The sequence below is a fragment of the Schistocerca piceifrons genome, chromosome 1 (assembly GCF_021461385.2).
Source record: "Schistocerca piceifrons isolate TAMUIC-IGC-003096 chromosome 1, iqSchPice1.1, whole genome shotgun sequence".
NCBI classification, from domain to species: domain Eukaryota; kingdom Metazoa; phylum Arthropoda; class Insecta; order Orthoptera; family Acrididae; genus Schistocerca; species Schistocerca piceifrons.
In genome coordinates, this window is record NC_060138.1 from 739,454,450 (window position 1) to 739,478,451 (window position 24,002).

Here is a 24,002-nt window from a genome sequence, read left to right on the forward strand (position 1 = left end):
ATGTCCAGGTTGCCAACAGGCCTCCTTGCAGCCTACAAACCCACATTTGTATTACTTGGCTCAAAAGTTAGCTGTGTTGCCAATACATCTTTGTTACCATTGTCTCACTTATTCCTTCCATTTATATGATCATTTTTGCAATCAATTGCCTGTGATAGTAACAAGGCTAGAAATATTACAACACCACAAGTCAAACAAAGCAAGTTATGCATTTTGGATAGTGGGTTTGCAGCATTGAGACAAAAACATCTGCTTGTACTAGATAATGATGGAAATTGTGAGAGCCTTCGAGCAGATCATTGCACTGAGGGTGGAATCCACATGCTGATGATCGATAACAATTCCCAATTCACAGAGAGAGATTTCAAATGGCTTTTCATCTGCAATGGAATTAAACATTTTACCAGATCCCCTTTCCACCCAACCACAAAAGGGTGGCAGAACAGTTTGTGCTTTCAAAGAGCAAATGTGAAAAGCCTTGGGGTCTGCAAAATTGGCTTCAATGTTAAATACCTTCCTAGCTTCTTACAGATCCATACCCACTAATGCTACAAGCTGAGCAGAGCTCCTTCATGGACACTCTTGGATCTTCTGTTTACATTCACCTAACATGAATCAGATGCAGTTGACAGGAACAACAGGGGCACCAGGTGGTATTAGTGGCTAAAACACATGGGATGCTGTGCCAGTACTGAAACCAGCTCTGATTGTGACTCTATGATCAGCGGCCTCCCTTGTCGTGAACTCCACCATCATCACCATCATAGACACATCATAGCTCTTTTTACTCCCAGTTCAAAGAGGTAGGCTGCCCAGCCTTCCTTATGTAGACTGAGAACTACACCTCCATATGGCTTCATTAATCATTGAATCACTGGACCTGCCATGTCTCACAGAGGTACCTCCACTACCTGAAGGTTTTGGGCTTTCGCGAAACTCTCCAGATCCAGAATTATCATTGCCAGTGGCCCAAGGCATCTCTCAGGAGCCTTCCATCATGACATTGAACTGCTCCCAGCTGCTTTCACTGTGTCCTGCCCCATTCCACACAGGCAGGTACTGGCCGAGAGAGAGATTTAGTATCTCTGCGGGATGTGCAAATGGAAGATACAAGTGTATTTATATGTGTAACATCATCCATATCCCAGTAGGGTGCATGAAGCGGGAACACATTCAATGTTGCAGGCTGGTCACATGAACTTTTGTAGTGGGTAAATATAAGGCTGCCCAGCAGAGATCCTCCCTCAGCTGCTATTATCTGACTTTGCCTCTACAGGTGAACTATCACCACTGCTGCTGCTTATGCAGACTAATGTAGACTTGTGTCGCATAGTGCTATGAGTGTTACCTCCATCACCACCATCAGACTTAACAGAACTTCGCTTCATACTACACTTGCAACAAGTATGCTTAGCAAAATAACTACATCAGTTTCAGTCAGGAATTACTGCATATTAATTTGTATCTGGAACTATGGTTTATGCTGAATTCCATAAAGAACTATTATTTTTTGGTTTTTTGGACAAATTGACAATTTTAATTTATTGTTATAGAAGTTTATTTGTGATTAATAAGTGTAATTAACCCTAAAGTGAGGGTTAAAACATCACAATAACAAAAAGCATCTACTAAAATATTTTGAGGATTTGTGAAGTGTAAAAAGGAATATGATAACATGAGAAATTTCTGCAGATTTTTTTTTTTTTAGAAACAATCACATTATTTCTGTGGTAATGAATTCAATTTGTTTTCTCAACAACTAAATGTATTTTTCAGATGAGAAAATTTATTAATGTACACTAAAATGAGAGCACCTTCATACAAAAGAAGCAACATTTTACTTGATGAATACCATTGAAGTATCTCATTACTAAATAACAGTTATATTTTACATACTTGCAGTGTGCAGTGCCATTCTTTGTAATAAGACATTGTTTGAAATGACTCATAATGCTACAAAAACAATTCAAAGGCAAACAGTACTTGCTGTTATATTAGTCATATTGGACAGCCTTCGCTCTACTGACGAATGAAATGTCAAGAGACTTCAAGCCAGATTACTCAATGCAATAACAATTTTTTATTTTTGGTGCAATGAAAGAATGAACATGTTAAAACAATTACTGTTTCTAGCTACATTTTAATCAATACTCATATTTTTATTGTGACTTTAGCATAATTAAATAAATCTTGAAAGTTTATTGTTAATCATAATTGAGTACATTATACCTCCCAAATGAGCATTAGAAAGTTAATGAGTTTCACAAAAACTGTAACCTCAAGTAAGTGAATTCTATTTTCAACTTGTTTTTCAGGAAGTTCTTGGACATACTGAGGATGTTCTGGCAGATGTAATGAATCATATTTACTTTGTATCAGCACACATAATTTCTGATTCACCACAAGGTCGTTGGAAAATTACTGAGGAGCATTTCACATCTCTCTGCTATGCAGGCCATTTGCCTGGTTTCACCATGAGCTACAATCACCATGGCCTTGTCTTTAGTGTAAATGTTATCAGTGCTAAAAACTGTGTGTCTGGAAAAACACGTAAGTATTTGTTTGTGACAATTTAATAGTTAGTTGTTGTTTGTGAAGATGAATCATTAAAATATTGATATACAGCATTTTATATAATACTGTCGTACTTATAAATTCATAGTTCAGTAAATAATTCATTAGTTATAATTACTGCATTACTCACAAACATGGAATGTTGAGCCTTTACAGAACTATATTTTGTTTGAAGTATTTAATGTGTATGTTGATATGACAGTCATTTCATTCATCCATGATCTCCATTATCTTTCTTGCCACCCACTCCCTCTGTTCCTCCCTCCTCCCCCCTCCTTCTCTTGCACAAACAAGCACATCACAAAAATCTTTTTGCAGTGTCATAAATTATGCAGATCAAAACTAACATTCAATTATGATATGAAAATATGGATATATTCAGAAGTCTGCATTTTCAACTGAGGAACATCACCTTCACTGATATAACCAATAAAGATTTTACAAAAATCACTGTGCCGCTGAAAGTAATGCTGTCTGAAATCTATAGGTTAGTTAGGTCTGACGATGGATAAAATGATGGACTTTCAGATTTGTATTCTGCCATTTATCTGTTGAGGTCCATAACCATGTCACTCAAAATTAGTGTTGTTGTTGTTGTGGTCTTCAGTCCTGAGACTGGTTTGATGCAGCTCTCCAAGCTACTCTATCCTGTGCTAGCTTCTTCATCTCCCAGTACCTACTGCAACCTACATCCTTCTGAATCTGTTTAGTGTATTCATCTCTCGGTCTCCCTCTATGATTTTTACCCTCCACGCTGCCCTCCAATACTAAATTAGTGATCCATTGATGCCTCAGAACATGTCCTACCAACCGATCCCTTCTTCTAGTCAAGTTGTGCCACAAACTTCTCTTCTCCCCAATCCTATTCAATACCTCCTCATTACTTACGTGATCTACCCACCTTATCTTCAGCATTCTTCTGTAGCACCACATTTCGAAAGCTTCTATTCTCTTCTTGTCCAAACTATTTACCGTCCATGTTTCACTTCCATACATGGCTACACTCCATACAAATACTTTCAGAAATAACTTCCTGACACTTAAATCTATACTCGATGTTAACAAATTTCTCTTCTTCAGAAACGATTTCCTTGCCATTGCCAGTCTACATTTTATATCCTCTCTACTTCGACCATCATCAGTTATTTTACTCCCTAAATAGCAAAACTCCTTTACTACTTTAAGTGTCTCATTTCCTAATCTAATTCCCTCGGCATCACCCGATTTAATTTGACTACATTCCATTATCCTCGTTTTGCTTTTGTTGATGTTCATCTTATATCCTCCTTTCAAGACACTGTCCATTCCGTTCAACTGCTCTTCCAAGTCCTTTTTCTGTCTCTGACAGAATTACAATGTCATCGGCGAACCTCAAAGTTTTTACTTCTTCTCCATGAATTTTAATACCTACTCCGAATTTTTCTTTTGTTTCCTTTACTGCTTGCTCAATATACAGATTGAATAACATCGGGGAGAGGCTGCAACCCTGTCTCACTCCTTTCCCAACCACTGCTTCCCTTTCATGCCCCTTGACTCTTATAACTGCCATCTGATTTCTGTACAAATTGTAAATAGCCTTTCGCTCCCTGTATTTTACTCCTGCCACCTTCAGAATTTGAAAGAGAGTATTCCAGTTAACATTGTCAAAAGCTTTCTCTAAGTCTACAAATGCTAGAAACGTAGGTTTGCCTTTTCTTAATCTTTCTTCTAAGATAAGTCGTAAGGTTAGTATTGCCTCACGTGTTCCAACATTTCTACGGAATCCAAACTGATCTTCTCCAAGGTCCGCTTCTACCAGTTTTTCCATTCGTCTGTAAAGAATTCGCGTTAGTATTTTGCAGCTGTGACTTATTAAACTGATAGTTCAGTAATTTTCACATCTGTCAACACCTGCTTTCTTTGGGATTGGAATTATTATATTCTTCTTGAAGTCTGAGGGTATTTCACCTGTCTCATACATCTTGCTCACCAGATGGTAGAGTTCTGTCATGACTGGCTCTCCCAAGGCCATCAGTAGTTCTAATGGAATGTTGTCTACTCCCGGGGCCTTGTTTCGACTCAGGTCTTTCAGTGCTCTGTCAAACTCTTCACGCAGTATCTTATCTCCCATTTCGTCTTCATCTACATCCTCTTCCATTTCCATAATATTGTCCTCAAGCACATCGCCCTTGTATAAACCCTCTATATACTCCTTCCACCTTTCTGCCTTCCCTTCTCTGCTTAGAACTGGGTTGCCATCTGAGCTCTTGATATTCATACAAGTGGTTCTCTTCTCTCCAAAGGTCTCTCTAATTTTCCTGTAGGCAGTATCTATCTTACCCCTAGTGAGACAAGCCTCTACATCCTTACATTTGTCCTCTAGCCATCCCTGCTTAGCCATTTTGCACTTCCTGTCGATCTCATTTTTGAGACGTTTGTATTCCTTTTTGCCTGCTTCATTTACTGCATTTTTATATTTTCTCCTTTCATCAATTAAATTCAATATTTCTTCTGTTACCCAAGGATTTCTATTAGCCCTGACCTTTTTACCTACTTGATCGTCTGCTGCCTTCACTACTTCATCCCTCAGATCTACCCATTCTTCTTCTACTGTATTTCTTTCCCCCATTCCTGTCAATTGTTCCCTTATGCTCTCCCTGAAACTCTCTACAACCTCTAGTTCTTTCAGTTTATCCAGGTCCCATCTCCTTAGATTCCCACCTTTTTGCAGTTTCTTCAGTTTCAATCTGCAGTTCATAACCAATAGATTGTGGCCAGAATCCACATCTGCCCCTGGAAATGTCTTACAATTTAAAACCTGGTTCCTAAATCTCTGTCTTACCATTATATAATCTATCTGATACCTTTTAGTATCTCCAGGATTCTTCCAGGTATACAACCTTCTTTTATGATTCTTGAACCACGTGTTAGCTATGATTAAGTTATGCTCTGTGCAAAATTCTACAAGGCGGCTTCCTCTTTCATTTCTTCCCCCCAACCCATATTCACCTACTATGTTTCCTTCTCTCCCTTTTCCTACTGACCAATTCCAGTCACCCATGACAATTAAATTTTCGTCTCCCTTCACTACCTGAATAATTTCTTTTATCTCGTCATACATTTCATCTATTTCTTCATCATCTGCAGAGCTAGTTGGCATTTAAACTTGTACTACTGTAGTAGGCATGGGCTTTGTGTCTATCTTGGCCACAATAATGCGTTCACTATGCTGTTTGTAGTAGCTTACCCGCACTCCTATTTTTTTATTCATTATTAAACCTACTCCTGCATTACCCCTATTTGATTTTGTATTTATAACCCTGTAATCACCTGACCAAAAGTCTTGTTCCTCCTGCCACTGAACTTCACTAATTCCCACTATATCTAACTTTAACTTATCCATTTCCCTTTTTAAATTTTCTAACCTACCTGCCCGATTAAGGGATCTGACATTCCACGCTCCGATCCGTAGAATGCCAGTTTTCTTTCTCTTGATAACGACGTTCTCTTGAGTAGTCCCCGCCCGGAGATCCGAATGGGGTACTATTTTACCTCCGGAATATTTTACCCAAGAGGACGCCATCATCATTTAATCATACAGTAAAGCTGCATGTCCTCGGGAAAAATTACGGCTGTAGTTTCCCCTTGCTTTCAGAATTAGTAATTCTCATTATTATGTTGCAGGTAATGTATTTAAATCTTCTGTTGACTTAACAGCCTCAAATAAAGCCATCTTTCACTTAGAATTAAATTTGATAAAGAAATAAAATCTAATTACAGATACTCCTCACTCGTACAGATTTTCTAAATTCATTTGGAAAAGTATTGTGCAATATATTCATAAATGTATCATAAAACTTAGAGCAATGAATAAATAATTATATGAAGAGTAAAACATATATGGAGACTAATAATTTATGTTGTACACAACCAAAAATTAAAAACAATTTATTACATACAGCATTCACATCACAGGTATTGTGCCTCTTTATGTCACAGATGGTCTGCTTTCAGTTCTACTACTACATCATCAAGTAGTGGGCATAGTTACACTATTTAAATTAGTTAGCTGCAAATATAATAATTACCAGAGTCACAATAAACTGTTTTACTCTAAAAGGTTGACTGCATTGTTTAACTGGTATATGGTGCCCTTAAAGTCCCACTATCATTTCAGGAAATCGTTGGATACTAATATATTAACGAAAACAATTTGTTTTTGAAACTACAATGGAACTGGATGGATAAAAAGTCTACTCATCAAGCGGCAGCAGGAGAACACACATACAAAAGGTATTACAGTTTCCAAGATTTAGGAGACAGTGGCTCCTTCTTCTGGCAGAAGGATTGAAGGGGAAGAAAGAGGGGTGAAAGGAAAGGACTGGTGAGGTTTAGGAAAAGGGGTAGAGTTTGGAAAAGTTGTCCAGAACCCCTGGTCAGTGGCGACTTGCCGGATAGGATGAGAAGGAAAGAAGTCCTGTCCAGTTAGTCTCCTCCATGTCGGGGTTCTGGGCGGCTTTTCTGAACTCTGCTTCTCTCCCTAAACCTCACCAGTCCTTGCCCTTCCCCCCTCTGCCTGAAGAAAGAGCCACTGGCTCCGAAAGCTTGCAGACTGTAATAGATTTTGTGTGTGTGTTCTCCTGCAGCCACTTGGTGAGTATTTTTTTATTTGTCCAATTACATTATAACTTGGAGACTATCAGTGAAAGAGATCATAGTTGTTTGTTGTAAAAAGTTTAGCAGCTGCAAAGATTCTTTTCTGTTATGCCAGAATTTCAATGTGTACCTCACTTATTACTTGTAGAACATCAAGACAATATTCAAGTTCTGGCCCTGTACTGGTCAGAATTGCAGTATCAACAGTTTTACAACAGACCATGATTCTATGCCTCTCATAGTTTCCACATTATGATTTTTTCGAAATGATAGTGGGACTTTATGGACACTCTGTGTATTCTTACAGCACAGAAACATGATTCTTCCAGGCACATGCTCCTGCTGAAACTTAGCCCCATCTGAACATCTTAGACATTTTTAGATGCAATTGAAAACTCCTTATGCAACAGTAGACACACACATTTTTCTGGTATTAAATTGTTTAAGACTGAACTTGTATGTTAGAATGGATCAAAGTAGTTGACAGGCATCTAGAAAAAATGGTAAATTGCTTAGTTGTTTGACAAAGTCTTCTTCAAAGTTAACAAAAGACACACAAACACACACACACACACATACAGAGAGAGAGAGAGAGAGAGAGAGAGAGAGAGAGAGAGAGAGAGAAAACGACCACTGTCTTTTCCTGCTTTTGGCAGCTGACTGTAACTAATTGTGACTTTGCTGGTTTGGTAAGTGGAGAAATGAAAATGGAATGGAGTTTGAAAGGGGATGAACAAGGAAGGAGAAATTTAGGAAAGACCATGATGAGGTGGAAAATGTAGTGCATTCAGAAGCAGATTGAGGGACTACGAGAAGGAGTGCTGAGTAAATAAAACGGAGAAAAATGAAAAAACCACAGTAGGAGAGGAACACAAGAAAAGGTTACACTGAGTGAGCTGAGGTAAAAGGGGGACTGAGGGTCTGATGTGGGAGGAGTAAAATAAGATGGGATGAGGAAAAAAGTAGGTGAAGTATAGGTGCCAGAGAAGACTGAGGCATGAGATTACATGACAGAAGGCTACTTATATGGTGCTGGTAGACAATCCATCAGGTGTTGGAAACGGGGAAAGGGTGAATCCAAATGGCAAAAATTTTGCATCAGGTATTGAATTCAATCACATTATGTTGGGCAGTATGCTCTGAAATTCAGTTTGCCTTTGTGGGGCTATGGAGACGTATAAACTCATTCAGACAACGCAAGAAATTTAGTAACAGTCTGATTCATTCATCATGTTCCATCATTCCCCTGGGAATATCTTTGGAAATCATTGGTGATGGCTGGGTGGTGCTTATGTCAGACTACATGTTGGCGGTAGTTGGCTGTGCTTGGAGCCTATTACCAGGGGCGTTCAGGTGCAGTCTACTGACTGAAGGGTGATGCATCAGTCACACACATATGTGAATGCTGTTCTCTTCTGAGTGACTTACCAAGCTTGTCATTAACATATTTCACTGAATACTTCACAATAATATCTAGAGCATTCATTATGATATGTCTGATGTCATTCTCAATTGTAAAATTAAGGCTACAATCAGAACTCTTGTGTGCAATGCCAAGCATGATTATGAATTTGGCCCTTACAGATTTATTTATTCAAAGAGACTAAATAATCTTAATGGAAGGGAGAAAGATAGAGTAGCTGAACTAATAGGGGAAGGGGATAAAGCACTGACACCGGTGAAAGAATTCCTGTGATTACAGGTGTGAGAGGCTAATTGCCATATTCAGACAGACAACTTTAAAATACATCCAGGTGACTGTGGATTACTCCAACCACAAAAGTCATTTGTAATTATTGCAGTTATAGACCCCCACTGGGAAATTTTCAAATATGTTATTCTTAGAAAAAAAGAGTAATTATTTTTATGACTCTCTCTTGTATGGCAACAGTTATTTGTTACACTCATTTAAGTAGACTGCAACATGAAACAAAAGTCAGTAATTTCACGATGAAATAAAGTAGTTGATCCGAGCCACAAGAAAATTAAAGAACTTACGCAACTAATTCTCTATGCATGCAGGTTGAATGGAATACAGAAAAGTTTGCCACACAGTAACATGGTATGGCAATATGGATATACAGCGGTGGAAACAACTGTAATAGTTTGTTACTCAGTTCAAGTGGCTGAGTAACTATGCCAAGTCACAGGCTCCAAAGCATAATTTCACTCTAGCAATCTCACACACAGGCATAGCCAATTTTTACAACAGTTAGAGCAGTCCACTTTGTTATCCAACAGAGTCTGTAAATACAGCCTTGTCATGTAAGGGAAATATCATTTAGATCTGACTCACTGAGAATCAGAATGAGATCATGGTTTTTGTGGCGGTGTTCGTAGCGACAAACACTTGGCTGTGGAAATGGCTTACGAAGTCACCGCCACACTTTTAATAGCGGGCCGACCGGTCCGCTGGAACAGTAAACAGAAAGATGAAACCCCAAACACTCTGATTAAATAAAAGTCGGTACTTATCTTTTATTAATGAAGATACAGTAACACAGTAGTGAACTCGGTGTCTACAGAGATCTGTCTAGTTCGAGTCGGAGCGGCTAGGTCAGCGTCGGCTGACGACATACAACAACTCTGCTGCGATGAACACACAACTGACTACCAAGTACACAATTCGGAGGCGAGTATACTACTGAGCGGCGAATACAGAACTGTCCTAGCGCTCGCGACTCCAGCACTTAAGAAGCCAGAAGCCAGCGGTGGCGCGCGCAGACTTGCGGCGATTTCCTGTATCGCTGGCGCTGCTTATGCGGACGGCGTCCGGACTTTGATGCTGCCAACCTTTTGGCAGCGGGCTCGGTTGGCATTACTGGCTAGGACATAACACTCCTCCCCCCCAAATCGCCGCACCGTCATTGAATAATGACGTGGCGAGCGTCGACGGCGGGGGAGGGGTCGGGCCGCAGGCGTAGCAGAAGAGACCGGGGCGGAGACTGTTGTCGATGGCAGTCCCCGGTCCGCACCCCAGCATTGGCTGCGGGGGGCCTCGGGAAACACCGACTGAAAACCGAGGTCAGGGTGCACGCCTGTGACCACGGGCGCAGCTTCTGGTACTGGACGCGACGGGGCGTCGGGATCCACGAAGAGAGGCAGCGTCTCCTGACGCTGCGTCGACGGCTGCTGAGTGGGCGCCGGACAAGGCGCTGCGGTGTCAGACTCCTTGGGGGTGCCCAAGGAAAGCGGCTGCAGGACAGGCTGCACAGCCACCGCTTGGGAAGGCGGCCCGGCTGAGGGGTCGACGTCCATCAGCTCCGAAGGCGGTGGCGACTGAAGAGGGACCGCAGGCGCCGGAGCGACCACCTGGGGCGCTCCCGAATGAAGCTGCGCGGGAGGCATCAACGGGACGGGCTGTCGGCGTGGTAGCGGCGACGGCTGCTGCTGCTGCTGCTGCTGCCCTGGGGGCGGCAGCAAAGTCGGAAGGCGCGGCTGGAACCCGCCGCGGACCAAATCTGTGGACAAAGAACGAGCGGCAGAATCCGGGCGGCCAGCGCGGCGCAACTGGTTCTGATGCCTCCTGTGCACCCCAGTAGCACCTTGAACAGTATAAAAACCGCGACCCTGGACACGTATCACGGTACCACGTTCCCAACGACGGCGACCGTGATAAACTCTGAAAGAAACGGCGTCGTTGCGCTGAAAACGCGTGCGATGCTCAGAAGCGGCGGGTCGATCCGGGGGGTGCAACAACCGTAGTAGGGTACGATGACGACGGCCGTGGAGAAGCTCCGCAGGCGAAGGGCCGTCGCGTGGCGTGGTCCGGTACGACGACAGGAACGTGATGAGGGCCTGCTGACGAGAGTGCGTAGCACGAAGGCGGTCCATATGATCCTTGAATGTGCGTACAAAACGTTCCGCTGCACCATTCGATTGAGGATGGAACGGCGGAGTAAGAACATGGCGAATGCCATTGGCAGAACAAAAACTGTCAAATTCAGCAGAGGTAAATTGTGGACCATTGTCAGACACTAAAACTTCTGGAAGACCCTCAATACAAAAAATTGAAGTCAACGCCTGTATAGTTTGTGCAGACGTTGTAGACTGCATGGGCACAACAAACGGAAAATTACTAAATGCATCTATCACGATGAGCCAACGAGAATTCCAATATGGACCAGCGAAATCAATATGCACTCGCTGCCAGGGACCGGCAGGGCGTGCCCACTCAAAATAGCGTTGAGGCGGAGCAGCTTGGTGTTCGGCACACGTCGAACAATCTGTAGACATCTGCGTAATCTGCTTATCAATGCCGATCCATGTACAATGACGGCGGGCAAGCTGCTTGGTGCGGACCACTCCCCAATGACCTTGATGCAACAAGTCGAGGACCTTGGATTGGAGCACTTGGGGAACCACGACACGTAGCTGGTCATTTTCGGTGCGTAACAGCAAAACTCCGTGCGAAACAGACAACAGATGACGTTGCGGATAATAGCGACGAACCACAGGATCCGATATGTCCTTTGCCTTGGACGGCCAACCACGTTGAACAAAACGTAATAGTAAACTCAGATGAGGATCCGTAGCTGTCTCACGTGCCACCTGACGATAATCAATCGGAAAATCCCGGAGGGATTGATGCTCATCGGCGTCAATCTGATGGCAAGAGTCTTCAGAGGAATTGAAGACATCATCCGCAGCAATCGGCAATCTAGAAAGCGCGTCAGCGTTTGCATGCTGAGCTGTAGGGCGATACAGTATCTCATACTGGTATTGTGATAACAAAAGAGCCCAACGTTGTAGTCTCTGAGCTGTCCGCTGAGGAACTGGTTTAGACGGATGAAACAGTGACGTCAGGGGCTTGTGATCTGTTACTAAATAGAATGGTCTACCATAGAGGTAGTGATGGAATTTTGTGACACCGAACACAATAGCCAACGCTTCCTTGTCCAATTGGCTATAATTACACTGAGCTTTGTTTAGCAATTTAGATGCGAACGCAATAGGACGTTCGGTGTTACCGACACGGTGAGACAACACAGCACCGAGGCCGAAAGAAGAGGCATCACAAGCTAACACCAGAGGCTTGTTAGGGTCGTAATGGACCAGACAACGATCATTCAATAAAGCCTCTTTAAGCTGCTGAAAGGCTGATTGGCAATCAGCTGACCACACAAACGGAACATTCTTACGGCGGAGACGATGCAACGGTGCAGCAATCTGTGATGCATTAGGTATAAACCTAATATAATATGTCAATTTGCCAAGAACTGCTTGCAATTCATTCAGATTGCGAGGGGCGGGCAAATCACGAATAGCTGCTAAATGTGACTGGGAGGGATGAATGCCTTGAGCATTAATAACATGTCCCAGATACTCCATCTCCGTAAGGAAAAATGAACATTTATCGATGTTGCAACGTAGGCCTGCCTGAGACAACACTTTAAACAAACACTCCAAATTACGGAAATGTTCAGCAGGCGTCCGACCGGACACAACAATATCGTCTAAATAGTTGCAACACGATGGCACATTAGCCAGAAGTTGTGACAAAAAACGCTGAAAAACAGCTGGAGCTGACGCACAACCAAAAGGCAAACGCAGAAAACGGAACAACCCCAACGACGTGTTTATGACAAAATACTGTTGAGATTGCTCGTCGAGGGGCAATTGCAAATATGCTTCACGGAGATCAATTTTGGAAAAGAAACGAGCTTCCCCTAACTTATCCATCAGCTCGTCCGGTCTAGGCAAAGGAAAAGAATCAATGACAGTCTGAGGATTAACTGTCGACTTAAAATCAGCACACAAACGTAACTTGCCAGACGGTTTCTTTATAATAACTAAGGGAGAAGCCCACTGGCTCGCTGAAACGGGTTGAATAACACCGTTGTTTTGCCAATGACGAAGTTCATCTTCTACAGGTGCCCGGAGGGCGTGAGGCACTGGACGAGCACGACAAAATCGAGGCTGAGCATTATCTTTTAACGTAATATGAGCGGCAAAGTTCGCAGCACAACCCAGTTCGTCTTTAAATATGTCACTGTATCGTTTACACAAATCGGTTATGCTGTCTTGAGGAACAACAACAGAATTAAGTTGCAACACATTGTCTTGGATAGACAGGCCAAACAAGTCAAAACAGTCTAATCCGAAAGTGTTTACACTGTCTGTAGCGCGGAGCACTGTGAATGAAACTGTTTTTGTATTGCCACGGAATGTGGCTGGCACGCTACATACACCTAACACAGGAATTCGTTCTCCACTATAAGTAGCCAAAGAATGTTTTGCCGCTGAAAGTTTAGGGCGGCCGATAGCCGCATACGTAGCACTATTTATGAGAGTCACAGACGCACCAGTGTCTAATTGAAAACTGAAGGTCTTATCCTGGATGCGTAGCTTCACAAATAGTTTATTACACTGTCTCTGGATCAGTGCAGTGGAGGCGGAAGACACAAAATCAGCGCGTTTAGCGCGTGTTCGCTGCTTACGACATCTCGTGGGTTGGGCGGGTGGAACAATAACTCCCGCTTCACTTGCAGACTGTATATTACTTTTTACAGCGTTTGAATTACGCTTGGGTCGCATAGCAGAGGGCTGGGTGGGTGGCTTATTGCGAACAAGTTTATTACCCACACAAACCGTGGAAGAGTCTTTAAACGCGACCTTCTGGGCGGGCTGGCTTTGAAGAACATGAATATCCATGGGCTGGGCAGCACTAGAATTGTTCTTGCGTTTACGCAAACAAACAGTGTGGATGTGTCCTTTCCGTTGACAAAAGTGACAAACCGCGTTTCTTAACGGGCAACGTTCACGAGGATGAGCAAGAACACACTTAGGGCAAGACTTAACTCTATCATTTTGCACACGCGGCTGACGAATGTGTTTAACATGCCGCGGCCGGCTAGTGTTTACAGTCTGACTCTGCCGGTGGGGCCGCGGGCGTGACATAACTTGCTTAGCACAGGCAATTTGAGAAATACATGGCTGATCTAACTCACACTCAGCATAGTCAAAAGTATCTTGGGCTTCAATGATGTTCATCACAGTCTCTAAAGACGGGTCAGGCAACTTTAAGATAGCAGCACGAATACGAGAATCTGCAATGTTTTGAGTAATAGCGTCCCGTAACATGACATCACTGTAGGAAGCTCCACACACACAATTAAATCGGCACTGACGGGTGAGGCCCCGTAAATCTGTTAACCACTGTTTATTAGATTGATGTGGCAGTTTCTTTAATCTGAAGAACTTGAATCTGGCTGCTGCCACATGAACTCGCGACTCGAAATACTCAGCAAGCTTGTTAACAACGTCATAGTCTAAAGCTTCTGGCTGGGATTCCGGGAACAACTTACAAAGTAGTCGATAGATTTCCACGCCTGCAGTGGAAATTAAATAAAGCTGCCGCTCAGTACCTGTGATTTTATAGACTGTCATGTGCGCCTGCAACTGCGCGAAATATTCTCGCCATTCTTCTCTGGATTCATCAAAAGCCCGGAACGGTGGTGCTGCCTGTGCTTGTTCCTTTTGTGTTGGAGTATTAGCCGCTTGTTTGGCGATTGCTTCCACCAGACTTTGTATTTGCTGACTCTGTAACAAGATCAACTGCTGTAATTCGGCAGACATAGTGAACACAAATTAAACCAGCCCCCAAAATTTTATCTCTATAATTAGTATAACAAGAACAAGTTGAACCAGCCCTGCACACGAGTTCGGAAGTCCTCGTCGCCAGTTTTGTGGCGGTGTTCGTAGCGACAAACACTTGGCTGTGGAAATGGCTTACGAAGTCACCACCACACTTTTAATAGCGGGCCGACCGGTCCGCTGGAACAGTAAACAGAAAGATGAAACCCCAAACACTCTGATTAAATAAAAGTCGGTACTTATCTTTTATTAATGAAGATACAGTAACACAGTAGTGAACTCGGTGTCTACAGAGATCTGTCTAGTTCGAGTCGGAGCGGCTAGGTCAGCGTCGGCTGACGACATACAACAACTCTGCTGCGATGAACACACAACTGACTACCAAGTACACAATTCGGAGGCGAGTATACTACTGAGCGGCGAATACAGAACTGTCCTAGCGCTCGCGACTCCAGCGCTTAAGAAGCCAGAAGCCAGCGGTGGCGCGCGCAGACTTGCGGCGATTTCCTGTATCGCTGGCGCTGCTTATGCGGACGGCGTCCGGACTTTGATGCTGCCAACCTTTTGGCAGCGGGCTCGGTTGGCATTACTGGCTAGGACATAACAATGGTTGCTTGGGCTCAAATCAGTGAGTTAGCTAGTCTCATATGATTGGTCAGCCAGAGATGCTGTTTTCCTTGTGGCAATGCCCTGACCAGATAAGAAACAAAGACATTTGTCAATAATTCTGCATATTCCATCTATACATTTGAAGAGAATTACAAGAATTATAATGTCACCTAGCAGGTAAAAGAAAGCACAAGATGGTCTGTCAAGGTTTTAATATTAATTTTATGAAATATTTGGATAAAAGAAATGATTTGGTAATTACTTACAATTTACAGTCTGAGTTGTGTTGTAATTTTCTGCCATAGTTATATAGGAAAGCAGCACACTAACAAACATATTTACAAGTGAACATTTAAGTAGTTATGTAAATGTTATCCAGTAGTGACTGGCCTCTCTGACCATTCTGCACAACTAGCCATACTATTTGATTTACCTGATTCCAATGAAATGGTTTCATGGGTAACAGATTAATTAATGAACAGACAACAGAAAGTTTTGAGGCAGCCTGTCAGGAAGCTGTCGAAGCTGGTGTGTAATGTGACAGATGTCAATTCCAAATTTACTGTGACAGTATTATGAAAAGGATAGTTGATACTCACCATATAGCAGAGATCATGAGTCACAGATAGGCACAACAAAAAGACTGTCAGAAAGTAAGTTTTCGGCCAACGAGGCTTTCATCAGAAACTGACAACATACATACACACGCTTATGCAAATGGAACTCACACACACATGACCACAATCTCTGGCCGCTATGTGTTTTGTCTATTTCTGACAAAGGCCTCGTTGGCCAAAAGCTCACTTCTGGACTGTCTTTTTGTTGTCCCTATCTATGAAATAGCATCTCCACTATAGGGTGAGTAGTGACTATCCTTTTCATAATATTGTAACATTCCATCCTAGATTTGCCAAATTTACTGTGTTTATAGATGGATTTCTATCAGTCTTTAACATCTGCTTTCCCATGAAAACAACAACATATTGTATTAATTCCATACAAAGAAGCCTTGAATTACAAAAACAATCAAGATTCATGTGCAATAAAAAGTTATTTACATCAAAGTATAAAACACATTTCTAACAGATAATTTTTTGTTATTCTTGAAGGCATGTATTTTGTTTTGTTTTTATCTTTAATCGCTTGTGGGAGTTGGTTGTATTATTTGATTAAATTATAAAGCACACTATTTTAGGTCCCCCCCCCCCCCCCCCCCTACTAAGATGTAAGTAGTTTTTGGATCTGTTCCATGCTCGTGTAGAGATCTGTTCACTGGGTACTGGTCAGTGTCTTTTTTTATGAGATCACTGTTTGCAAAATGTATTCATATGGGACAGGCAAGATTCTTGTAGATTTAGACAACTCTCTGCAGTGAATTTTATAGCTACTTTAGGCTATAATTCGTACAGCCCTTTAGTGTAATTTAAAGACTGTTTCTATATTCTGCTCATTTGTTTCCCAGAAGCTTTTGCCATAACTAATTATAGAATGAACATATGCAAAATATATTGATCTAGTGTCTGAGCTAATGTGGAAAGAAACTAATATTGATTGGTGTCCTTTTGGTGACTCATCACTTATTTTATCAGAATGTTACTATCATCAGCAAACAGTACTGTTTCATCATGTTTGACATTCTAAGGAAAATTGTTGATATATAGTGTCATGTTCTAACAAATCTGAAAGTAGGGTAGTCAATGAAGTCCAATACATAGCATTGAAAGCACGCTAATTGTGGACACCAACATTCAAACAGGCCAGAACTGACCTCTTGGATGAGAGCACTGCTATTTGTACAAACATTGAATTTTCAAAAATGAGTGAACATTACAAACATAAGACATTTTGAGAACCTTCTAGAAATGATAAATACCGAATGATAAATATTTGCTGATAATTGGATTTGAACTGGTGACCTTCTGCATGCCAGCCAGAGACACTAGCTGCTACTCCACACTGCATGCAGCACAGCTCATGGCATTTCTCCCTCTCCTGATGAAATAGTGCTCCACTGTTCCAGAAGTTCTAGATCCTGTCAATGCTCATCTGTATGGCAGTGCTGGAGAATTCTTGCATTCAGGTCATGCTGTCACATTCTCTTCACTCTCGTGAGTGTCAAAGGTAGACCCTTGCATTGCAGTTTCAAGATCCCTAAGTGAGCCTTCTCATCGATCTGCACTCCAGGACTCTAGTAAGGAGGACATGGATGATATCTGTGTGGTTTTGACTTCTTGTTGAAGATTTGCGTCATTTGTCCATGATACCCAGAAAGCAGTAGTACAGGTGCCTAGGTAGATGCCATGTTTCTTGATTTCAAGAAGGCATTTGATACAGTTCTACACTGCCATCTAATGAACAAAATATAAGGGGTAGTCAAATGAAAACCAAACACCTCCCACAATGGGGCCATGAAATGGTTCCAATCAAATGGAATCACCACACACATTAAGACATTTGTCTCAATGGGAGACGTTTCGTAGAATGCAGTCAGCTCCTGATGGATCCCACAGCCGCACCAACTCTTGCACTTCCTTGTCTGACTGAAACTGACATTCATGTGTATCTTTCTTCAGCTCAGCAAAGATGCAAAAATCACATGGTGAAAGATCTGGGCCATACAGAGGATGATGCAGTATTTTCCAACCAAATCACTGAAGCATAGGCTCTGTCTGATTGGATGATCCTGTCCAACAGCACTTCTGAGTGTTCTGACTTTGTGATGAATTACAGTTCCTGCAAAGTCTCTTTGCAGCACTGTGCATGAATTGTGATTCCAAACTCAATGAACTCGACAAGCAGAGGGCCCTGCATTTGATGAAGTAGGTCATCATGACCTTACCAGAACCTGTGTGAACAGCTTTTGAGGAGAGGGGTGGGGGGGTGGGGGGGTGGGGGTAAAGTCAGGGGAATGTGTGTTGTTTTCACAATTGGCTTTGCCATTTGCCCTCAGGCTGTCGGAATGCTGTCAGACGGAAACTTCCTGTTGCATGATAATGCTGGCCCTTGCACTGCCAATTGGACAAAAGCTATTCTTCAGCAGTTTGTGTAGGAAACACCACAAAATCCTCTGTACAGCCCAAATCTTTCACCAAGTGATTTTCACATCTTTGGTGATCTGAAGAAAGACATGCATGGATGTTGGTTTCAGTTGGATGAGGAAGTGCAAGAGTGGGTGCTGTTGTGGATCTGTAAGCAACAAACTGTGTTCTGTGAAATAGTAATTGATTGTCTTTTCTCCCAATGGGATAAATGTCTTAAGAGTGTGGTGACTCCTTTGGAACAGAATGATTCCATGGTCCATTGTGGCAACTTTCCTGTTTTCATTTGACTGTGCCTCATACGAGCATATGGAATATCAGACCAACTGTGTGATTTGTTTGAACAGTTTCTAGCAAACAGGACACAGTGTGTCATCTTGAACAGAGATAGATAGATAGATAGATTTATTCACCTCATAACATACCATTTCAGATCATTGTTGATTTGATGTACGGGAGGCATATCAGGATTTTTACATTATTTTATATATATTTCTCAGATATTGCTACACGATTACATACTACAGTTTCCAGTGTACAAAAGTAAAGGTATAATTTCCTTATTCAAACTCTAAAACTGTCCTCAAACAATTCTTCAGTAGAATGGTAACACATTTCCACCTGACAGGTGTAGAGTAATATTTTCAGTGAACCTAATTCGATGTTAAATATATTAGTGCCTTTTGTTTTATTGTGAATATTTAACCCCATATACTCTGGTGTTCAGGCATAGAGTTTTAAATGGTGTGTTGGCAGTTTAAGATCCTCTCTGTAGTGAGTACTGTAATTGTGGTCAAAATGGAAAGAGTTAAGTGTATGTTGACTTTTATGTAAGAACAACAATGCCTCATATATGTAAAGGGAAGCAATAGATAGTATTTTTAGATTTTTTAACAGTGGTCAACATTTTATCTGTCATTCAGCAACACACATGTTTCTAACTTTTTTTTTAATACTAGGAGTCTCATGACATTTGCCGAATTTCCCCAGGAGATTATGGCATAACGAATAATTGACTCAAAGCAAGAGTGATAGACTTTCTTTCTGATGTTTATGCTCATGGCACCTGACAATATATACATTGCAAAAGATATGTGTTGAGTTTGTTTACCAGGCAGTCTGTTTCTGCCTTCAAATGTAAATTTTTATCAAGATTTAAGCCTAAGAATTTCACATGCTTTGCTTCTGTGATGCCCTGATCATTGCAAGTTACTTTTAGTTCGCTTTGCTTAATTTAGCTTCAGATTGCTTTCTTTTTGTTTTAGATACATTTAGTTTCAGTTTGATGGAACCAAGATTAGAGTTTCTCTAAAGTATTTATGACACTTTCCATAGTTCTTTCGGGCACCTCATTTTCAATTAGAACTGATGTATCATCAGCAAACAAAACTGAACAAGCATCAGTAGCAAGTGGTAAATCATTTATGCAGCAAAGGAATAGATAGGGACCCAATATTGAACCCTGTCAGACTCCTTGACCAATGTTTTCCAAGCTGAGGAGTAATTTCTCAAATTTGAAGTTATAGTTACTTTTTGTTTCCTATCTGTCAAGTAAGAGATGAACCACTGTAAAACAGTGTCTCTCATTCCATATATATGTAATTATTTGTATAGAAGTAAAGAGTGGTTCACTGAATTGAAGCTTTTGTCAGATCACAGAATATTCCTGTGACCTTTCTACCCCTATCTAATGAGGGGCGTATCTTTCGAGTTAACTCATTGATTGCATGTTCAGTGCATTTTCCTTGTTGGAATATGAACTGATTTTTAAAAATTATGCCTTTTGCTGTAAGAAATCTTTGAATTTGTTTTTCTGCAATCTTTTCAAACACTTTTTAGAAAGTACCAGCAGAAGAGAGATATGGTGTAATTCCTCGTATCTTCTGTCGATCCTCTTTTGAATAGTGGATTGATCTGTGCTTATTGCAATACATTTGGAAAGCATCCCTACTGAAAATGTGGGTTAATCTAACTGACAGTGGTTGTGATTGCAGATGTGGGTATTTCATTCCACCCAAATGAGATTTTGGTTTCTAAAGACAAAATTTCATTTTCCACATCCCATTGGGTGATTTTTTCTAACTGTTTGAAAAATGTGCTTGGATTGTTTTCCAAATTTATGAAATTTACATTGTCTTGATTGGCTGCTAAATCTGTGTCTGACATTACTACATTTAAGAAGAATTCATTGAAACAATTTGACATCTGAACAGGGTTAATTACAGTACCATTTTCAAATCTTATTTTTGAAATCTCATAATTCTTACCATTGGTTCCTAATTCTTACTGAACAACTGTCTTTGTCTTACTACCATGTTGGAGGATGAAAGTATTATTTGCCAGTTTTTAGCTGCAACAACATCTTTCCTGAGTACAGATGATAGCGATTGACATACATAACACAGTCAGGATTTCTGTTTCATTGTAACTCTTTGCGGAGTTCCCTTTTTCTAGCATTAGAAATTATTGTTCCAAGTGTAATCCACATAAGTTTACTGCTTGCTTTCTTTTGCCAAGATCTGAGAAGGGAAGTTTCATTAAACACCTTTTAAAAAAACTAAGGATTTGTCATAGTTTATGATGCTTGAACTGTAATGGTCTACGGGCCAGTTCGCAATACTTAGTTTATTGTGGCATAAATCCATGTGTCTTTTGCTGTAATTCATTTTTAATATACATTTCTGTAGGCTTTAATTTATCTGTCTTTGGAAGCTCAACAAAAAGAACTGAATGACTGAAAATACCTAGGTCTAAACAGAGATTGTTTTCATTTTCAAATTGATAGTTTGTAATAATATTATCAATGCAGGTTACTGATTTGCTGTTTTTTCTAGTACTTTCAAAAAAGTTTAATTTGAAATCAGGTTTCTGTATTGAGTAATGAATTTTTTTTTGGAATCACAGCTGCCAACTAACACATTTAAGTTAAAACCTATAGAGCAACTCTTAAACATACTCTTTTCATTTAAATAACTTAAATCTTCTCTTACTTTATAGCTTATAGAAGAAGCAACCAGAATGCAGAAACCTCCTTGAGATTTGTTACTCCTACAAAAGATGCTAGCTACCTTAAAATTATTTATTCTATTTAAAACTTGTAAATAATCTTCTGTCAGCCAGTGTTCATTTAAACAGATTATTTTCATAGTTACACAATCTGAAAGTAGAATTTTAAGTTCACCTATTTTATAGCATTTAAGGTTTGGTAGTTCTGCTGTTAAGCTGCTGATATTCCAGAGCATCAGTAGAGCATTTTTGTTTTTGACTTTGATTTCATGTGCATCACCTCTTTTGTGCCTATCCTTTTTATTTTCCATTTCAACCTCTGCTTTTTCACTCCTATCATAATGTATCAATTTCCTGTGCTTTTTAGGATTTTAAACGTCTTTCTCAGACATGTGTGAAATCCTAAAAAGGAAACTGATACATTATTTTACTGAAATTCATAGAGCCTAACCTACTGAGGTGTAAGGCATCTCTCTCCAGACATTTATCATTTAAAAACTTGTTTGGCTCAATGAACACTGCCCCGAGACTGTCACACTGTTTCCTGGTACCGCTGTTTATTCTAGTGATGTAAGTATCACTTAGCGATTTTCTGTGAATAATTCCATTAATTACCAGCCCACAAGATCGCAACATGTGACTGACTATGCCTCAGCTGAGCAGAGGTGCTTCTGCCAGCGTCATGTAACAAAGGTCACCTATGCTCCTCAGCACAGTGATCTTCACTGAGCCAAAACAAATGACCACGCGCCAAACTACTGCTCCCCACATGCCACAGTGTCAATCCAGAAGCAGTTTGATAACACTGTGCATGACTGTCGCCTGTCTTCTGACTACTTGATAATGCCCACAACAAGTTCATCTATTTGAGAAGAATATTTTAGTTGCCTCAGTGATCCACATGGCAGCATATCTCCTCCTCTCACCCCACCAACAAAGACTGCTACCGGACTTCAAGTCTCCACTTGTGCACATTAACATGATCTTGTTGACTTGGACTCTGACGGATGTTTCGTAAGGCTTCTGCTTCTGCTGGTCCCACTTCCGAGAACTGTATTTTTGACTTTGCCGCCTGCTTCCTTCCCTTTGATGAACCACACTATGTCAGACCCAAATTCTGACATCAACTTGCTACCACACAATGACTATCAACTAAGGATGAACCTAGAACATTGCAACCTACTCAGTACATCAACCATTCAAGACAAACAACAGGAAAACAATCATATGTCTATCAACACACTCAAGCAATATGCCTCCTCAGCTGATGAGCTCCTGGTGATTCACCAACTCTGCGCCAACAGCCGTGCATTATTGGATGCACTTCGTACAAAGAACATGTTGCTCCCACAATGTAATAATGACAAACCTGCTGCCTCACCAAAGTGTGTGAGCGGCTTGTGCCTCTGACACACAACCGTCATGATAACAAGAGTGAGAATGCAAGCTTGGTCACATCCACCTCACCTAAAATCTGACCACACCAACTCCCTGTTCTACACAGCACCAGCATTGTCATTGACCCCAAGCATACAGCGAGCAAAGCACATACACCAGTACACCATTCCAAGCCTTGTCACCCAGCTACCCTATTACTGGCATCATTGTGCACACCTCTCTGACTGTACAGCATATTATCACCACATCTCTTCTGCATAAATCACTGCCAAGCAGCTCAACTGCCACCCACTGCCAATCTTCACATGACAACTATAACCTATTGGCTATGTTAACCTGTTTCTGTGTTCAACTACTACACACTTACCACAGGTTGATGATCAACAATGCTGCACCCAGAACACATTGAAGGAATTGAATGCAAGAGGATGCCTTTTCAACCACTTTCACTCGTGCAATTCGCCTTCAACTGCCACTGTCAACCTCAGCATTTCTTCCCATCAAGAATTCGCCGCAACATCGCCAGACTCTGTGATTGCCCTGCATCTACACTGACTTCAACCACAATTGGAAATGCGTTGGTACCCTGTGTTCCTCCCTCGCCACTGCTCACAGTCCTCCATAGATGGTCTCGGGATAGACCATGACCATCAAACTTCCCTCCAGCAAATAAATTACTGGATCACACTTTCCCCTCAACATATGCCTTCCCTTTGATCAAATCAGTCTCTCTGGCATGCCAGCATCCTTGCCACAAACACCCCACCCCTGTCTCTTCATTTGTATCACTGGTGTCCCATGTGAACACACTGGACACTTCTCACGTCAGCTGCAGCCATACCAACTGTTCAATACTCATACCTTACCTACCAAAACTTCAAGAAAAGATCCAGTCATACCTCATGGAAGTGCCAGCCATGGCACGATCATTAATTCACATTCTACCCACTGCAAAAGCAGTCACCAATCCCATTATCATCTTCCCTTCAGTGCTCCGCACTACCACTGTGAATTATTATTGAATTCTTCAATGCTGTGGACAAGTTAGGCAATGGATGTTGACATAATGGTGATTTATTGTCAATAATGCTGCTTTACAGTCTTCCAGATAGTTATGACAATATTAGTCTCTCTGCACGGAATTAT

At 41.3% G+C, this 24,002-nt stretch overlaps 1 protein-coding gene across 3 annotated transcripts in view; it reads left to right on the forward strand.

Annotated features, from left to right (window-relative positions):
• Nucleotides 1–24,002, forward strand: part of LOC124711684 — a 316,172-nt gene that overhangs the window by 262,886 nt on the left and 29,284 nt on the right. For all 3 annotated transcript variants that reach the window (XM_047241901.1, XM_047241886.1, XM_047241894.1), the window contains exon 6: nucleotides 2,316–2,550. In XM_047241901.1, the coding sequence (XP_047097857.1) occupies nucleotides 2,316–2,550 (235 nt within the window). The remainder of the gene's footprint in view (nucleotides 1–2,315; nucleotides 2,551–24,002) is intronic.